This window comes from Crinia signifera, chromosome 4 (assembly GCF_055691185.1).
Source record: "Crinia signifera chromosome 4, ASM5569118v1, whole genome shotgun sequence".
Taxonomy (NCBI): domain Eukaryota; kingdom Metazoa; phylum Chordata; class Amphibia; order Anura; family Myobatrachidae; genus Crinia; species Crinia signifera.
Window position 1 is genome coordinate 37,522,912 of NC_139220.1, and position 19,496 is coordinate 37,542,407.

The following is a 19,496-nucleotide window of genomic DNA, read 5'->3' on the forward strand; positions in this document are numbered from 1 at the left end:
ACACTTTAGCAAAGCTGGTGAGGTATCATAGGAGCAATACAAGGGTAAAGGTGGGACAAGGGTCAGTAGCACACGCGGAGGGGGGGGGGGGTTCTGAGTACCCAGAACCCCCCCCCCCAGTAGTCTAAGGACTCTAGTTTGTGTTCTTAGGTTTGTCAGTTTTTTACCTGGTTAGGCAATGTTACATTATATACCCTCAGGGGCAAACAAAGGATTTTCAGAAGGGAGTTTCCAGAGGCAAAGCACGGAGATGGACACTTAGGTGACCCAGTATATGCCGGGTCAGTTAAAGTATTATAGATAGACCAAATGTATATTAATAATAATAATAATAATAATAATAATAATAATAAAAAACACACACACATATAAATATAACAGCAGTGTAGACCCCTGGGCATAACAATGTATTGGGGCCCCTACCGATCCTCCAGCGGTAGGGGTGGGGGAAGCTTTGATGTCCCGCTGGTGGAAAGGGGTATTATACCTAACGCTCAGCATGTAGGGCTCAGTAATTTCCACTAATTGCCCCTTTACTGCACAGATGGTGGGAGATGGGGTGGGAGAAGGGGGCATTGGGCTTAATGAAGGGGCCCTGATACACAACTTCCAGGGTGGTAGATGATGTTTAATATGCTTGACTGCAGATATCTCCAGTTCCCGGAAATAGCTTTCTTAGATTTTAATGGAATTAAAAACTAGAGAATCCCACCTACCAAATGGTATTGGGGACTAGGGGATCAGACTTCAGTAGGCAGAGCAATCTGCCAACGAGTATATAAAACTACATACCAGGTGTGTGGAGCTGGAGCAGTAACCAGCTGCTGGAAGGCTGATATCCCCGGTTCTGGGAACAGTAGAGACAAGCTTCTAGTGTCCTTCAAAGGGGGAGAGTCCCTGCTTTTGGTATATACCCTCAGAAAAACTCTAAGTCAGACAGAAACTGAAATATCTGACTGGGGAGAGCAATTAACAGGCTTGGATGGGGACCACTTCTTTGGTTCCCCAGGGCCGATTTTTAAAATTCTTGTACCTATGGAAAGAGGGGACCCTCAGCTTTCAGACTAGGGCCCTCAGATTCCTGAGGGGGGTTTCTGGGTACTCAGACCCCCCCCCCTGCGTGCGCTACTGTATCTAGTTATGCCACTAGGTAGAATTGTGATAAATACACCAGACATTCAGGGTGGCTGGGGTATAGATTCATACTGTATATCCCAGTGTCACAATTAAAACATAGTTAGACATACTATAATAATTTAATGTGTATACGAATAAAGAAGAAAAAAAGGAAATTAGTTTACCTAGGACGCACTCCTCATCCACAAAGTCTTCAATAAGACTTAAAAACAAACATACCTAGAACTAGGTGTATATTTTATTGGTATATATTCTTGATAACTAGCAGGCCATCATTTCATATTCACAATAGTTGATTTTATTAATCATATGTGACCTTATATAGTGTTTCCCTGTGACAGGGATTATAGTAGCGAAAATATTAAAACAAGATAAAGATATAGAAGACAGGAATTTTTTTTTAAAGATTAAAATTTACTCTGCAATCCGTAGCTTAGTAAATATTGTATTTGAGTTGCTTCTTGATGCAAATACATAGGTATAGAGGCCAATGTTTAACCCTCTTATAGTCAATGGTTATTTCATCTCTTCGTGTAATGACCTATACGCTGGATATTTGTCCTTGTTGCAAGTGTTAAAACTGAAAGTACAAATATCCAGCGTATAGGTCATTACACGAAGAGATGAAATGTTACTCAAATAAATGGTGCGGGTCTCCCACCCCTTTTCTCACTAATTTAAAGTGTGTCTGGTAATGGGTACAGCAGCCTAACCCTCCCTCCCCACAGCCTGACCATAGCCCTCCCTGCTAGTATCTAACCCTAATCCCCTTTGATAGGGGCCTGAGACTGCAAACCTCAATTCCATGTAATGAGAGGTGCTACACTGCTGAGAATGTTAATGTCACACACAAAGAGAAAGATGCGCGTGTGCTATTTAAACATTCCTAATTAGAAGTGTAATACTTTTTGCAATTAAAGTTTTTTGGGATAATCTTGGCCAATGTTATGGGATTTCCTACCATGTCCAGGTCACCTCATCATCGTGCAAGTCCCTAACATTCTAAAGGTTCATGTCTAGGGAGTGGAATACCTTTAAGCCAGGGCAACCAAACCACCCCAGGGCAACACACTAGTAAGAGATAGAAAGTCTAGGGGTAGACAGTGTTAAATAAGTGAAGAAGCCATATTGGGGGGTTATTCAGTTCAGCCCTAGGACTGCCAGTGGTGATGGCTGATTTGACGTATGGCCAACTTTAAGTATTTTATTTTTGTGTTTTAGGAACAGAAGCATTCTGTCTCTCAACCGTTTGAAAGAAAATGAGAACGGGGCCTACACATTTTATGCCGAAAATGCCAAAACCAGCTCTTCCCTGACCTTCAATATCATCCTATACAGTAAGTTATGTGGTTAGTCCTTTGTCCAATCCCGGTCATTACAATTCCAGCTACTGAAATCTGCTCATTTGTTACTGGCCATTTAAGCCAATGTGTTTGACCTTATGGGACAATGATACGTGGACAATCTATGGCCTTTGCCACAGAACAGGGCTGGTTACTGTTACCTTACTGCAGGTTTCCAAAACCAACAGAAGGAAACTTTAATTACAGTGCTCTAGGGGGCCGATTCAAGATCACTCGCAGCGATCCAACTTTCGCCCCTTCCCCGATGGTTGTGTTTTGTGCATTTCTGCGCATGTGCAAGCCCCGACAGCAAATGGCCGCGGCGAGTTCCACACTTGCCGGGCCGTCCGTTGCTGGGAGGGAGGGATGGGGGGAGAATGGCGGCGGGGACAGGTATTGCCCATGGGAACGCCCAGCATTTAAATCCTTTTTTTTTTGCCTGCATTTTATAGTATAGTAGTGAAGCTCCTTTGTGAAGGAAGATGACCAATGCTCAGTGCAGAATCAGCTTTAGTGCCATTGTGGAACCCAATCTGCACTATAATAAATAATGATAGCATTCAGCACAGGGAAGAGCTGCCGCACAGGCTGTGCTGCCATGGAGCACCAGCTCTGCAAAAGGCATAACATCCGGCCTGGTGGCCAATAAGTGTCTTCTGTTGTATGTGTTCCCAGGGACACCAAGAAAAAGTATCACGCACCATCTGCACACCTTCTCCCTCAGTGCCCCGTGTGTTCCTGATCATCAGAGGGAAAACATCGGAGTCATGCCTTGATGTAATTCCAGCTTACACGTATGCATGTAGGCCAGCAATAGGCCGAATGGTTTGCACAGCATTTGTCAAGCAGGGATGTAGACAAGCATCTATAGGTTTGCTGGATGCATATATGTACAATGAAGTTCCTTGCGTGTGCAGAAGTGAATGTGCCTTTTATAGATACTGACACCATAGTGCTCATAAGGTGACCATAATAATAAAAAAAAGTGCTTCACACATTTAATGAAAGAAAACGAGTACTGTCCTTTTAATTGGTAATGATCCGTCGATGCTAACGACTGGCAATATCCTTCAACAAGGATTTAGATAGTTGATCTCCCTATTTAATGGCTGGGAGAGCAAAGAAACCGATAATAGTGCAGATCATTTAAAACTACAACATGTATTTTAATAAAATGCACTCACAAAATGTAGACATACTGTAGGTAACAACATAAAACAAGGAAGCCCAAGGCAAACACTGCTCACACGTCCCAACCGTTCTGGGATATCTGGGATAAGAGTAGAGTAAACTGACAAGTTTTCCATGTTCTATTCAAATGCTTGATGTCATTTGCATGTTAACGGACTTATAGCTGCACAATAGGTTTCTGCGCACTGAATACTTGACTCCTTTTCACTTTTTATAGATACTGTAAACACATATACTTTATTAAGATGTAGGGATGGCCATACTTTTGCCATCGATGGGGGAGAACCATATGGTTTCCCTACATCGTTGGCAGTTGGTACACCATAATCAAATAGTTTTTGTATTTACCCAATATGCAAAGACATGGAGCATAGCTTCCCCTCCCCTGTCACCCATGAAGTTCCGCACCCAGTCACCCATGGGTCAGTAAGTAGAAGAAAAAGGGATGACCGGCAAAACCATCAATCGTTATCCATTGCATAGTATCCTGCCATCGATGACCACTTGCAGTATCACCATCTGTGTCAACCATCCATGACGTGCACACCGATGGCCACCCCTAATAAGATGTAGTTTGAAGAGTTGTTCAACTGTTTATTTCATGCAAATTGAATAAATATCTTATTACTTCCAGATAAGGTATATAGACATCATATTCACCTACTATTACCTGTTTTTCTCCCATGAAAATGAGAATTATGTGAGCTAGAACTTAGAACCCATATAACTATAGGCGACGCAACTGTTGTGAATATTTGTTATGGTAGACTATGCAGGATCGGAATGCATCAATGCCTATAATGACTAATTTTGTATGTCCCCTCCAGGATCTCCCATATTGGTTCTAAATACACAAAAGATTAATGATTCCCAGATCATGACATGCAATGCACGGGGCATTCCACGGCCAACCATTCACTGGACCCAATGTGACCCAAAGTAAGTATATTTATATATAATGGAGCATAGGAGACACCTACAGGAGGAATGTGTGCACAGTGCGACCTGCAGTCAAGTTACCATGGGTGCAGGGGGTGCAGCTGCTATGGGGCCCAGAGCTGAGGGGCCACCTTCCCTGTCACAGTTACATGTGTTAAATACAGGGGTGTAGCTACCATAGGTGCAGCTGCTATGGGGCCCAGAGCTGAGAGGGGCCACCTTCCCTGTCACAGCTACATGTGTTATATACAGGGGTGTAGCTACCATAGGTGCAGCTGCTATGGGGCCCAGAGCTGAGGGGCCACCTTCCCTGTCACAGTTACATGTGTTATATACAAGGGTGTAGCTACCATAGGTGCTGCTTCTATGGGGCCCAGAGCTGAGAGGGGCCACCTTCCCTGTCACAGCTACATGTGTTATATATAAGGGTGAAGCTACCATAGGTTTATCAAAAGTGAAAACCCCATGTCGACCTTTTGACTGTCGACCTTCACCATGTCGACCTAATCCTTGTGTTGACCTAATGACCCTGTCAACCTAACCCATGTCAACCTTCAGTCATGTCGACGTTCATGCATGTCGACCTAGTGGTGTCGACCTAATGCTTGTCGACCTAGTTGCTGTCTATCCAATGATCCATACCCTCTGGATCCTGAAATTGGCATCTCTGTTTGTAGTACAACAACAATTGATGAAAATCAACCGTTAGTAAATTTCCCACCAAGACTTGTTTGAAGGAATAAAATAAAATAAACCAAGATTTCTTGTCATCAGTCCAGTCAGTGATCCTTTCTCTCTCCTCTTTCAGCTGCACCCATGAGGAACTTGGCGATGTCACCGAGACAACAGACAACCATAGTGTAACAAGCGTCTTGAAGCTTAAAGAAAATATTGTCCAGGGAAAAGTTTTTTTCTGTTTCGCTTCAAATATTGCGGGAAACAAGTCTGAGCCCAAGTCATTCCCTTCATTTTCAAGTAAGTGTTAACGTATAGGCCAATTGGCTCATGGCAGTGCTTTGCATACACATGTTTCTATAGGATACCTTTATTCTTTATAGTTATATGGAGCAAGACTTTCACATCATGCTGTGCACTCATTTTTTATGCATCTCTGCGCTTTTACGGCATATGGTAAGGAATGGCCAGGTCTACCCATAATCCTTTGCAAGGTTTACTCACTACTGAGCTCCCTGCAGTTCAGTACAAAATAGGTGTAAGGCCCAACAATACACAATTATGACACCTTTAATTGATTTATGCTATGCCTCAGATTCCTAAATGACCATTTGGTTGACATGGCCAAAAGGTCGACAAAAACAATATGTCGGCGTGGGAAAGGTCGACATGAGAATAGTCAACATGGGTTGATCACATGTTTGTAGTGTCTATGTTGACATACGTCGACATGGGCACTGAATGAGTGTACCGCCTCCCCTAGCATGCTTCGGTCACGGTGCCTTGCTATACCCGGCACACTATTATACTCTATTGATACTCTATTGATGGCTAACCTAGGGATGGGCATCATTGCCATTGCCATCGATGGTTGCCATCGATGGCAATTCCGCAACTGGCCATCGATAGTGCTAAACTATGCAATGGATGACCATCGATATTTTTACATATCGATGGTCATCCATTGTGTTTCATTGATTGGCCTGTGGCCCAATCAAAACACGGGGGTGGGGCTTCGGGGGTGTCGGGGGTGGAGCTATGCTCCATGTCCCGGCACTTTGAAAAAAAAAAACCACAGCAAAACATCGTTGTGCTGTTCCATCGATGGAGAGAAACCATCTGGTTCTCCCCCATCGATGGCCAAAGTATTTGACATCGACCATGAACCATCGATGATTTCAAATCATCGATGGTCGATGGCCATCCCTAGGCTAACCTTGACACTCCAGCTGTTGTTGAACTACACATCCCAGCATGCACTGCTTCAGTTTTGCTATTTGGCCACGCTAAATCGGATGCAGAGCATGCTGGGATGTGTAGTTCAACAACAGCTGGAGTGTCAAGGTTAGCAATCAAGGGTCTACTCTATGGGGGTTATTCTGGTTCATATGTTCACATGTGAAGTTACATGTGAACACAATGTTTTTCATCTGTGCATTTGCATGCGCTAGGTGCGTGCAGCCACCACTCGCACCCACCACTGCGGGTAGGGGGCGTGGGGAGGCGGGTAGTCGCGCCCATGGGAACGCCCAGCGTTTCATGGGTGTTCCCATGGTATTCACACAGTGACTTGGGTGTCGGGGATGGGCAGCTGACATCACCGGTTGTCAGCTGCCAGCCATTTTTCCCTTAGGAATACACGTAAAGCTAAGACACCTGAGAGTGTCTTAGTTTTGTATGTACCTTCCACATCATTCAATGGTCTCCAACCATCGAATGATGTTGGTGTTTCCCCATTGGCTGCGATAGGATGTTTATGCTAAACATCCATTCGCAGCTGTGTGGGCGAATTCGCCCCGGGGAAGGGGGCGGTGGCATTTGTGAACGGCGGATGGGCTCTAAATTGCACGCAGCACTGCAAAATTCGCAGCACTGCGTATGAACCAGAATAAGGTCCTATGTCCACTTGGATAGTAAAATATGAAAAACCACCTGTTTCGGGAAACCATTTTAAAAACTCATGTCAACTCTTTTTATGATGACCCATTGCGTGCATCAACTTTTTTCATGTGTCAAACTGGCCTGTTGACCAATAGTCGCAAACCTATTGACTGTCAGCCTTTTTACTGCCAACCGGCTGACTGCATGCCGCCAGGAAAGTTTCCCCATGCTTCGTTCTGTGCATAAGCCAATCTGCACGTAACTGCTGCTATTGTTTCATACAGTATGCTTGCATTATTTATATACAGATTTATTAAAAAAAAAAATCCATGCTGCTAAATATGAAACTAATGTGCTGTGGAAGCTCCAAGTTATTTAATGAACTCATTTTAGACCTAGGACTGAGTCTATATCAGCTTCAGGTTCAGCAGCAAATGTACATCAGTCCGGCATCACCTACTAAAAACAACCTTTTCATGTGTCTTAACTACGCTTGTAGTCTCCCATATGCCAAGCGATAAATCTACTGTCACAGAAATGGAAACCTCTTGTTTTGTTTTGGAGATATAATGGGCAATTAGAAATATATAGTTGTATGCTTGGGTTGGCAGTTGGTACCGATCCAACTCGAATTACAGTGTTACAATAAAGGCAGCAAGTGTTTCTGTAATACACTAATGCAGTCTGTGCTAATGCTGCTACAAAGCCCGTCCTTGGTGTACAGCCATGCACCATAGTGTGCAAGCATCATACCTCCCAACATTCCTCGTTAGGGAGGAGGGACAGCTCACATGCCGCAGGCACGCGCCACTTTTTTTGAGGCGTGGGTACCTGAAAGGGGCGTGACCAATAACCGCAACGCTGCCACAAGGCCACGTCCCGTTTTCGCCGCTGTGGGGGCATGCTCAGATCTGGCTCCCCATCAGTGCCAAATTGCCAAATAGTAGTTACCGGCCTAGGATCAGAATAAGATGGATCTTGAAAAAAAATTACAATCAGGCTTTCATGGTTTCTTGTTAGGGTTACCACCTTCCCCCTTTAATTCTGGACACATATTAATTACACAGGTTCTGTGGAAGTTTAAAATCGGGTGAAATGGAGTCTTGAAGTCAGCCAGCCACAGAACCTGTGTAATTAATATATGTGTCCGGAATTAAAGGGAAAAGGTGGTAACCCTATTTCTTGTACCAATTAACAACTTCTGGTACATAAATCAGATTCACATTACAGTTTGCAGATTGTAAGCTGTTGGTTGGTTAAATTAAAAACGTATTAGGAAATAATTTGCAAGAGAGGTCCCGAGATTTTGTTAGGAAACTTCCCAGGAGCCTCCGCAGGGTTTACCCAGTGTTATTACACTGTGGCCCTTATTCAGATCTGATCGCAGTACAAATTTGTTCTCAAAATGGGCAAAACCATATGCACTGCAGGTGGGGCAGATGTAACATGTATAGAGAGAGTTAGATTTGTGTGAGTTATTTTGTTTCTGTGCAGGGTAAATACCGGCTGCATTATTTTTAAGCTGCAATTAAGATTTCAGTTTCAACACACCCCACCCAAGTTTAACTATCTCTGCACATGTTACATCTGCCCCACCTGCAGTGCACATGGTTTTGCCCATTTTGAGAACAAATTTGTGCTGCAATTAGATATGAATAAGGGTTTGTTAGTGTAAATCCGAATATACACCACTGGTTTCAATTTAATATACACAATCCATAGCTAACAGCAGGACCCATTCTAGGAGAGACAAAATGCTTTCTACCTGGACTTCACTCTCAATTTATTATTACAATCATTTGTGCTGAAAAACCCTTTCTTGTCAATTAACCCTTTGAGTGCCAAATGAATTTGTCAAAATAGGTGCGAAAATTGCCAAGCAAACATTTTTATCCATCATAATGACCTGTAATGTTACCTTATAAAGGACATATAACCAAGGCTATTTTTCAGCAGGAACTGAGGCCCTTATTCTAGGTCACTCTTTCTGACAAAATATTTCTTAGATGGACTGTGCACTGCAGGTGAGGCAGGTGTTACTTGTGCAGAGATAATTAGATTTGGGTGGGGTTTTACACGTGCCTCACCAGCAGTGCACATGGTTTTGTCCATCTAAGAAATATTTTGTCAGAAAGAGTGAACTAGAATAAGGGCCTCAGTTCCTGCTGGAGCCTGCTGAATAATAGCCCTGCATATAACCTTTTTTTACACATTTTTTATTTGAATTGATATAACAAATGTGAGTGACACTGGCATTTTTAGCGGATATTTTGCACTCAAAGGGTTAGAAGCCCAGGTAGAGAGCATTTTGTCCCTTTCGGAATGGGTCATGTTGGGAGATATGCACAATCTTATAATTAGGGTTACCACCCTTACCCTTTAATTCCGGACACATATTAATTACACAGGTTCTGTGGCTGGCTGACTTCAAGACTCCATTTCACCTGATTTTAAACTTCCACAGAACCTGTGTACTTAATATGTGTCCGGAATTAAAGGGGCAAGGTGGTAACCCTACTTATAATACACCCCCCCCCCACACACACACACACCTTCCCATGGGCCCCCCTGCCTTAAGTCCCCCCCCCCCCCCCTCCACTGTGTCTAACATGGCCGCCGAATACGGATGACAATCAGGCCCAATGTTTACTGTAACCCAGTAACCACGCAAATACTCACACTGGCATGATAGGATATCTCACTGATTGATACATCATACTTGCCTACCTGACCCTCTCCATGCGGGAGAAAATGCTCTGTTCCTGGACTTCCCTGGTAATGTATGATTGCCATCACCTGTGGTGAAACACCTTTACCTAGCTCCCCACAGGTGATGGCAATCATACATTACCAGGGAAGTCCAGGAACAGAGCATTTTCTCCCTCATGGAGAGGGTCAGGTAGGCAACCCTGCTGTACATTCTCTTACATTTCTGTACATTACGGTTTAATTTTTATTATATCATAAAGAATATTTCATATTCACTTTTACACAATATTACTGTGTTTATTATATTTGTATGTTGCTTCTTATAATCACCAGTGGTAACGAGCCCTTTGAACCAGTCCTCCAGTACGGCACTGATGGCGGTATCATTAGTCGCAGTGTTACTTGTCCTGGTCACAGTCTTTCTTCTGTATAAATACCAGCAGGTAAGTGATTGGTAATCATGTCAGAATGATTGGTTTGGTCCCTGTAAGTCACCCTGAGGTCCTCTTTCATGAAATATTTCCCAGCAAAATGGGTCACATTATTTTTTACATTGTGGAACGCCTAGGAACGGGATGCAGTCAAAATCCCGACAGGGTCAAAATCCCGACAAGGACAAAATCCCAACATTTAAAATCCCGACAAGGTCAAAATACCGACATATAGAATGTACAGGTGAAACAGTCAACATGACTTTCTCTCGACAGGTCGCGAGGCCGACATGGGTTTTTTTCGCTGTTTTTTGACCCGACATGTGCCGACAGGCAGTATTTCATGCCCTACCATCCACTAGGGCGTGGTGGGAGAATAAAATAGTGTGCCGAGCACAGCGTGCACCATCATCGAAGCATGCGAGGGGCTGCGGTTCACTTCCAACTGTGTCCATGTCGACTGTGTCGACATTCCGGTCAGAAAACAGCTAAAAAAACCATGTCGACCTCGCAACCTGTCGACCAAAATTCATGTTGACTTTTTCACCTGTACATTCTATATGTTGGTATTTTGACCTTGTCGGGATTTTAAATGTTGGGATTTTGTCCTTGTCGGAATTTTAAATGTCGGGATTTTGTCCTTGTCGGGATTTTGTCCTTGTCGGAATTTTGTCCTTGTCGGTATTTTGACCCTGTCGGGATTTTGACCCTGTCGGGATTTTGACCGTCGGGATTTCATGCCGAATCCCTAGGAACAAACACCAAGGGCAGATTGTTATGCTTCCCAAGTTCAGGTAAAAAGGTTGAAAATTGCTGCACTAGACAATTTTTATAATGATTTTAAAGACCCTTCGACAAAATCATTAACAATATCGTGTTAGCACTTGCCAATGCTGGCTCCCGGCCAGCTCCCTGTCGCTCCCCATGTTGCACCTGTTGTACATTGTTTAGTGTGTACCCAGAATAACATAAAGTTTAGGAATCACCGTGTGTCATTGCTTTGACATAAAGAGATTGGTATCTCTAGGAATTGCAAGATTCACGATGCTTTTGCAGTCTACTACTTTTGCCAGCAGAACGGTTAAAGGCAACTGTAGTCAGGGCTGTGGCAAAGAACTAATGCATCCTGGACTTGCTCTACCCCCTGCACATGATGCATACCTCCCAACCGTCCCAATTTTCGCAGGGATGTCCCGTTTTTTTGGGGACGTTATCACATTCTGCCAAGGCTGGCATGCCCCCGCCCCTGTCACCTGCTGCGCAGCGCTGAATACGCGCTGAATACGCGCTGAATACGCGCATTATCACTTTTTGAAGCTTGATACCGCTGGTCCTGAAGGAGTACGGTATTTATGGAAGGGTAGTCAGGAGAATAAAAATGTATTGTCTCATTCTTGGTTAAATTTGAATAATTTGAATTTCTGGATGAATGAGACCATGGTAAAGTTGTTTAGTCTTAAGGAACCATGGTATGTTTGGTAAAAAGAGATTAAATAACTAAAATAACCTCATCAAGCACGGAGGTAGAGGGGAGATTATTGGGGTTGTACTGAAGAGAGAAAGCTCTGATTTATCACAATCATTGAGTCCACAATGAACCCCTCTTACTACAAGAGTATCCTATATTAAAATGTGAGTTCTAAGAGCGGATCGTTGGCCTTTGTTGGGTCAATTATGCATTGTACACAATATGGTTGATAAGTAAAGAGTAGATGACAAAAAGACATTAAATCATTGAAGTGTTGTAGGATAGTGTGGTTCAATATTCTCAGCGGGGGCAATTCGATGCATTCTCCTGCACCTCGCGGCCAACAAGATCACATATTTACCACGTGCCCCGTAGAGGCCCGCCATAAGTAAGTGCATGCTTATGGTCACATAATCCCGAGCAGATTGCATGCTACAGTTAGGACATCAGTTCGGGGAACGATGCGTAGTCACAAACCCAGCAGGAAGCTCTGTCGCAACTCTTAAGAAATCTCAGCTACAGTACAACTCAACTGAAGTTGCAGATATAAAACAGAAAAAAAAAATCAAAATATTGGTTTTGAAAATAGGAACAGAAACAAGGAAAATGTCAAAATCCTAAAACATTTTGCAGAGATGATAAAATAGGATTATGTAACTCAGTGATATTTAAAAGAACTTTATGGGTGAGAGAGAAGCAGAGTTAAATAGGTGAGAGAGAAGAAGAGTTAAATAGCTCAATAATGGTACTTAGAAGTAAATTTACTAAAGCAATAGAGAAATAATATACAGAATCGGATTGTTGGCTACAGCTTGAGCCGTGCTTATTCAATCCGCCGGCGCGCCAGAGCGTTCCGGCTCATTCGGCGAGACGGGCCGCGCGAGCGGCTCACATGCATGCACGTCCAATTGCCATGAATGGGGCACGTGAGCGTCTCACCAGAATGGCGCACTGGCACACTGGCAGGTTGAATAAGCGCATCTTCATCTTCATGTGCAACATGAGCTCTTTCCATTTTTAGAAGCTTTAGTACAGGGGTGGGGCAACCAGTCAGTGGTAAAGAGCCGAAAAATATCTGTAGTCAAGCTAAAGAGCCAACAACATGCCAAAAAAAGGGGCGTGGTCTATTTGGAAGTAGACCAAGCCCCATTTTTGTGTCTATGCCAAGCCAGATTCACGCAAAAAACACTGAAACAAGCCTTTCGTTTTGTATCCTGACGAAAGGTGCTCCAATAAATGCACCTGAAACGTTCATATGCTGCTGTGACAGTGTTCTTATTATGCCAGGGAGTGCCGCCCATTCTGCTTGCTTATATATATTTTTGTATTGTATTTAGAACAGGGGAGGAGGAATCAGGGAGTATAGTGCTGTGAAAATACGGCGCGGGTCAGGGTTAGTATATCCTGCCTGCCGTGGCGTCCCCCTAACCGAGGAGCTGACAGTTCCATAGGCGACAGGCCCGCTCCCCCCCGCTGCCGGTCACTACCGCCTCGCTCCCCCCACTGCCCTCCGCTGCGGCATGGACTTAAGAGGCAGAGGAATACTTACCACTCGATGGTGTCCTCAAGGCCTGCGACCGCGTCCTCTCCTCCTGTCATGCGGCAGCACCTCCCGCCTCTCATACGCGATATGACGTCCTGACGTCACATCGCGCAGAGCGGAGCCGGCATAATGGCTGATGCCGCTGCTGTGGGGAAGGCTGGGGGGGGGGCTTCTGGGAGCCGTATTAATGTATGAGAGGGGAGTGGGAGCAGGAGCCGCACTTTAACAGGGGCAGAGCCGCATGCGGCTCGAGAGCCGCGGGTTGGCCACCCTTGCTTTAGTAAATGTACCCCACAGAGGTTGTTAGGTCACTTAGGTGTGGGTTGGGTCCCGCAAGATGTTTTAATAGGGAACTTGCACCTCGCTTTGCATTTTTTTATCACATTTGTGTATTTTTGTGGAGTATGGGTCATTGGGCCGACCCCTAATAGGTCGACTGCTGCATTCCATTATTTATTTATTTTTAATAACAGTTAATTATATAGCGCACACCTATTCCGCAGCGCTTTACAGAGAATATTTGAACATTCACATCAGTCCCTGCCCCAGTGGAGCTTACAATCTATATTCCCTACCACATGTACACGCACACACATACATTCTAGGGTTAATTTGTTGGGAGCCAATTAACCTCCCAGTATATTTTTGGATTGTGGGAGGAAACCGGAGTACCCGGAGGAAACCCACGCAAGCACAGGGAGAATATACAAACTCTGCACAGTTAGAGCCATGGTGGGAATTGAACCCATGACCTCAGTGCTGTGAGGCAGTAATGTTAACCATTACACCATCCCTACACCATCCGTCGGGATGTTAACCGCATCCCTAACAGCCTTCTATCTGTTCCCGCTACTGTATCTCAGGCACCTCTTCTATTGAGGTCATGGATGGGTTTCCTCACTTTTCCCTCCCTTCTCAAAGGTCACTTTCTGTGGAAAAAACTAAAATTACCTCACCACAAGCCTGCAATTGGGCATTTCTAATTAAATCTTGCAGATTCCAACTAGTTTTTGCAAACTCCACCTGTAGCGAATTTATCCCTTAGGGTGGATTTTACTAGGATGGGAGCTTCATTTCCCATGGGATGTTGCTATGGACAACCAATCAGATACTATCTATTATCTTCTAGAAGGTGCTAAATAAATAAGTCGATTCTGATTGGTTGTCCATAGCAATGTCCCTCGTATCTTAGTAAATTTCCCCCTTAGAGTCAAATATATCACTTACATATTGTAACTTATGAGCTATGCTATATAAGGTGACATATCCTGGAAATGAATGTTTAGATGCAATACAACAGCCTTTCGCCCATGTCTGGGATCCATGTTACAATGTCTACAATTGTCTGTAGGTCTGCAGCAATTGGAATATTGTTTGTCATCAAACTGTACATGGGTAATGTATGGGAAAGCTGTTAATTGGAAGAATTGTAAATCTCTGTTTTCATTGTGCCACAGAAACCAAAGTATGAAGTTCGTTGGCAGATTGTAAATGTATCTGAAGGCAACAATTACACTTGTATTGATCCAACCCAGCTGCCGTACAATGAAAAATGGGAGTTCCCAAGAGCGAACCTGCAGTTCGGTACAGTCTACCTCTTCCACAGTTATTATACATCTGTATCGTTACTTGAATAGCCAGTGTATGATTGAGATATGAAGGGCCCCCCGGAGAATGCAGTGGTAGGGTCCGGCCACCACAGAGGAACCAACCATTATAGAAGAAATGCAAAGAACAGGGTCCCATTATAAAGGAGGGGGCAAGGGTGTGTCAGGAGTCAGGACCACCCACTTTGATTGGCAGGAGGGCTAAGTTTGTTCTAGTTTCCATGGAAACAAACAAAGCACCCAAGTTCATCCATGATCTTGCTCCATCAAGTCACTGATCCCCAAAGGATGGGGTAGGGCACTGCAGCACCGTGTAGGGTGAGGCTAGCAGCACTGCTGGAAATCTGGGCTCTGTCATGCAGGTCAGGTGTGTGTTCGTTGGGAGCCCTCCAGTGGCCGCAAGTGTCACCACAGATATGAGGAACAGCGCTATGCTTTTATTATATAGTACAATTCATGTCGAGCTGTTTGCGTCCATTGTCCGATACAATACAGATAATCTGTCATGCACTGAGTATTCTGAAGTTTTATCCCCAAAATTAATTTTCAAAGGCAATAAGAATTTTTAGCATTATTGTTGGCACATCGGCTAAGGGAGCGTAAAAGGAGGGATCGTATATTATCATAAAAAGATACACAAAATAATATATTATTTGACCACTCAAGCATTGTACTGTATAAAATTCAGAGTCCGATAGAGGAAGAGACTTTGCGATTAGGTACAGATAACTTTCTTGATGGATGTTCCCTTCCAGAACTCTCTGAGGGGTGAATTTATGAAGCTTGGAGAAGTGTTATCTATCCCCATAAAGAACGTTATGAGCAAGGTGATAATGGTTCAGCCAATCAGCTACAATATGTAAATTGACAGGTAAGAGCTGATTGGCTGAACCATTATCACCTTGCTCATAACGTTCTTTATGGGGATAGATAACACTTCTCCAAGCTTCATAAATTCACCCCTCAATCACAACATCAATTTTTAGATACAGAGATTTCAAGCGAAGAGATTGCAGCCACAATTAAATCCATGAAGATCTCATCGGCACCTGGCCCAGATGGCCTGCCGGCTATATATTATAAGAAATTTGGAGAGATCTTGATCCCAAAATTGAAAATTCTTTTTAATGAAATATTGCAAGGACAAAAATTTGATATATCTTCGACAAGTGCAGAGATTATAGTATTGCCTAAGGAGGGACGAGACCCTACAATATGTAGTAGCTACCGCCCAATCTCATTATTAAATTCAGACTTAAAACTGTTCGCTAAAATATTAGCAAACCGTTTAGCGAAGGTGATCTCCCCCCTGGCCCACCCTGACCAGGTGGGATTTATACCAAATAGACAAGCTTCGGATAACATTAGAAGAGATATTGATATTATTAATTTTATAGATAGGTCTAAAATACCTTCTTTAATAATGAGTTTAAATGCTGAGAAAGCATTTGACCGAGTCTCATGGGTCTATATGATTCGTACTTTGGGGTCGTAGGACATTTTCTTACAGCTATCCAAGCTTTATATACAGCACCGGTAGCCACGGTATTGGTAAATGGATTTAAATATACCCCATTTGCGATAAAAAATGGAACAAGACAGGGGTGTCCTTGATTTTTGCCCTTATGATAGAGCCCTTAGCAGCTAAAATTCGAAATCCCTCAGATATCAAGGGAATTAAAATAGGAACACAAGAATCCAAATCTTCATTATATGCAGATGATATTCTTCTTACACTCTCAAACCCCCTGACATCCTTACCTAACCTATTTCAAATAATACAAGAATTTAGTGTGGTCTCTAATTTTAAGATTAATTCATTAAAGACAGAAGTTCTGGACATTCATCTTCCTTTGCAAGTAAAAATGGACATAATTTCTAGTTTTCGATTTGAATGGAAAAAATCTTGAGTGAAATATCTTGGGATATATCTAACTGGACAATATCATCAATTATATGATGCTAACTATTATATCTTGGTAGGTGGACAGAACAGTTTATATCATGGACGGGTAGAGCAAATGTATTAAAGATGAATGTGCTTCCTCGTTTCTTAAATCTCTTTCAAGCCCTACCTATAAGGATCCCGGCGGCAACTTTCCAGAATCTGCACAAAATATGCACACGGTTCTTATGGGCAGGAAAAAAAAACAAGAATACGTTTGAAAACATTACATAAGGGAGCAAAAGAAGGAGGGATGGGGGTCCCAAATTTAAAATAATATTATTACGCGGTACACATCTCACAAGCAGTGCTTTGGCATTCAGATATAGGTACACGGAGATGGGTCCAGCTGGAGCCAGAGTGCATACAGATGCACTCCGTCTCCACACTGTTATGGATCCCACGTAAATCACGTCCTGGAAATATACAGGATTCATCAGTAATCTCCTTTACACTCGCTATATGGGATAGATTAACTAAGTATTACGGGATGTTATCATCTCCACCGGCTTTAATTCCAATACGAGACAATCCTGACTTTCCAGCTGGAAAAGATAGACAATTCTTTAAATGTTGATCTAATGTCAATTTACTGTTTATTAACGACATCACCACAACATATATATTCCCAACTTTTAAAGAGCTGCAAGTAAAATATAACATCCCTACGCAATCTTTTTATCAGTTTCTCCAACTCCACAGCTTTCACAAGGCATGTTACCCAGCTCAAAAATGGGAAGTAAAACCCCATTGGAGTCTCTCTGTCACAAACGGGCATCCTCTAAAGGTCTCATATCTATAATTTACCAAATTATGCTCAATTTTGGTAATCCCATTCGTACCCCCCACGAATTGGCATGGGAAAGAGATCTCGGAAAACAATTAGAGGTGGAGCTATGGGACCAGATTAAACTAAATCTGGTATCGGTCTCTCCCTCAATTCGATGTAGAGAAAATGCATTTAAATTATATACTAGATGGTATATGACATCGGAAAAATTAGCCCGCATATACCCAAATACATCCGATCAGTGTTGGTGGATATGCAAAGAGGCACTCTGCTTCATAGTTTCTATGAATGTCCTAAAATAGTAGGAGCCTGGAAGGATATCCATAGACTAATAACACAGGTTACAGAAATTGATATCCCTTTGAGGCCAGAGTATTTCCTTCTTCCACAAAAAGTCCCAAGGATACAGAAAGCAACACAAAAACTCATATGGTATATGACCAGCGCGGTTAAAATTAAGATAGCAGCACATTGGAAAGCACAGACTATTCCATCCAGAACAGCAATAATGGCTGGAATCTGGGATGTATACCATATGGAATATATGGCCAGTATTGTACCAGACAACGAACATTCCTTTAGAAGTATATGGTCTCCATGGTTAAATTATCACAAGCTGCCATTACCATTTACATATGGGCTATAAAAGATAGATAGGATAAATAGATAAATGAGAGTCAGAATGTGAAGGAAAACTCCTACCTTGGTTCTTTTTCTTGTTATTCAAAAAATGACATTTAAATATAAAACTCAAAATGTATTGTAAATTGAGTGAAACCGCATTTAAACTTACTGTGTATCCCTCCCCCCCTCCCCTACCACCCTAACTTTCCCTTTTTCTTTTTTGTTAATCCCTTCCCCCACCCCACCCTATGTATAGGAATGTATATGTTGTTATGTGTACAACTGGGAAAATCATTCAATAAAATAATTACAGTATTCAAGAATTTTTAGCATTAGTACATTAATAATACTTTTTCATTTTCTCCTAATTGACATTTACGATCATTACAAAATAAGTTATTGATAAATATAAAAAAGTCAGTCATCTCAACCTTTACGGGACGTGATGAATGTCAACTCTCCCTCTTTACGGGTTCAGTATCATTTACCGACAACTGAAATACCAACAATCACTTGGCCAATACTGTTATAACGGCAGGGTGTAAATTCCGATGGTCAAAATGCAGACAGGTAGATAATACCGACAGTTGAAATGCTGACACTCAATATATCGACATGATCATAACGCCGAACATGTTGAAAGGCCAACATGTGGTTCGTCTGTGTTTTGTACCTGTCGGTATTTTGATTGTTGGTGTTTATACCTGTCGGTATTTTGTCCATCAGCATTTGGTTGCAGAGATTCTGTCGATCGGTATTTCGTCTGCCGGCAAATTAATGACATACTCTATCTACAATGCAGCAATTTATTATAGTCCATAGGCTTGGCCCTAAATATTACTGCTTGAAGTCTGCCGACTAAATTACCGTATTTGCAGCAATGCCTGCAGCTCTGGGTCTACTGTACTGTATCTATTTTAGGCTTGGCCTAGAAACAGAGGTAAATAAGAGAGTCTGTTTTTTTCCACTTAGTACCAAAATGTTATAGTTCCACAAAATTGTGCTTCGCTTATTTCCTGTGGTTTTTACAGAAAGAGAACTGTGGAGCCAGCAGAGCAATGGACGTTATATCATGTTTCCCTTCCCCTTCTCCCCCTACACATAGGAAAAACACTGGGAGCAGGTGCATTTGGACAGGTGATGGAAGCTACAGCCTTTGGATTGGGAAAAGATGACTCTGCCCTCAGGGTAGCTGTGAAAATGCTGAAACGTG

The 19,496-nt window shown here is 42.8% G+C and overlaps 1 protein-coding gene across 1 annotated transcript in view; it reads left to right on the plus strand.

Annotated features, from left to right (window-relative positions):
* The window catches only part of CSF1R (colony stimulating factor 1 receptor), a 68,439-nt gene that overhangs the window by 23,212 nt on the left and 25,731 nt on the right, over positions 1–19,496 (plus strand). The window contains exons 7-12 of the mRNA XM_083181578.1: positions 2,359–2,474; positions 4,499–4,610; positions 5,419–5,585; positions 10,209–10,318; positions 14,775–14,901; positions 19,389–19,493. Of these exons, the coding sequence (XP_083037704.1) occupies positions 2,359–2,474; positions 4,499–4,610; positions 5,419–5,585; positions 10,209–10,318; positions 14,775–14,901; positions 19,389–19,493 (737 nt within the window). The remainder of the gene's footprint in view (positions 1–2,358; positions 2,475–4,498; positions 4,611–5,418; positions 5,586–10,208; positions 10,319–14,774; positions 14,902–19,388; positions 19,494–19,496) is intronic.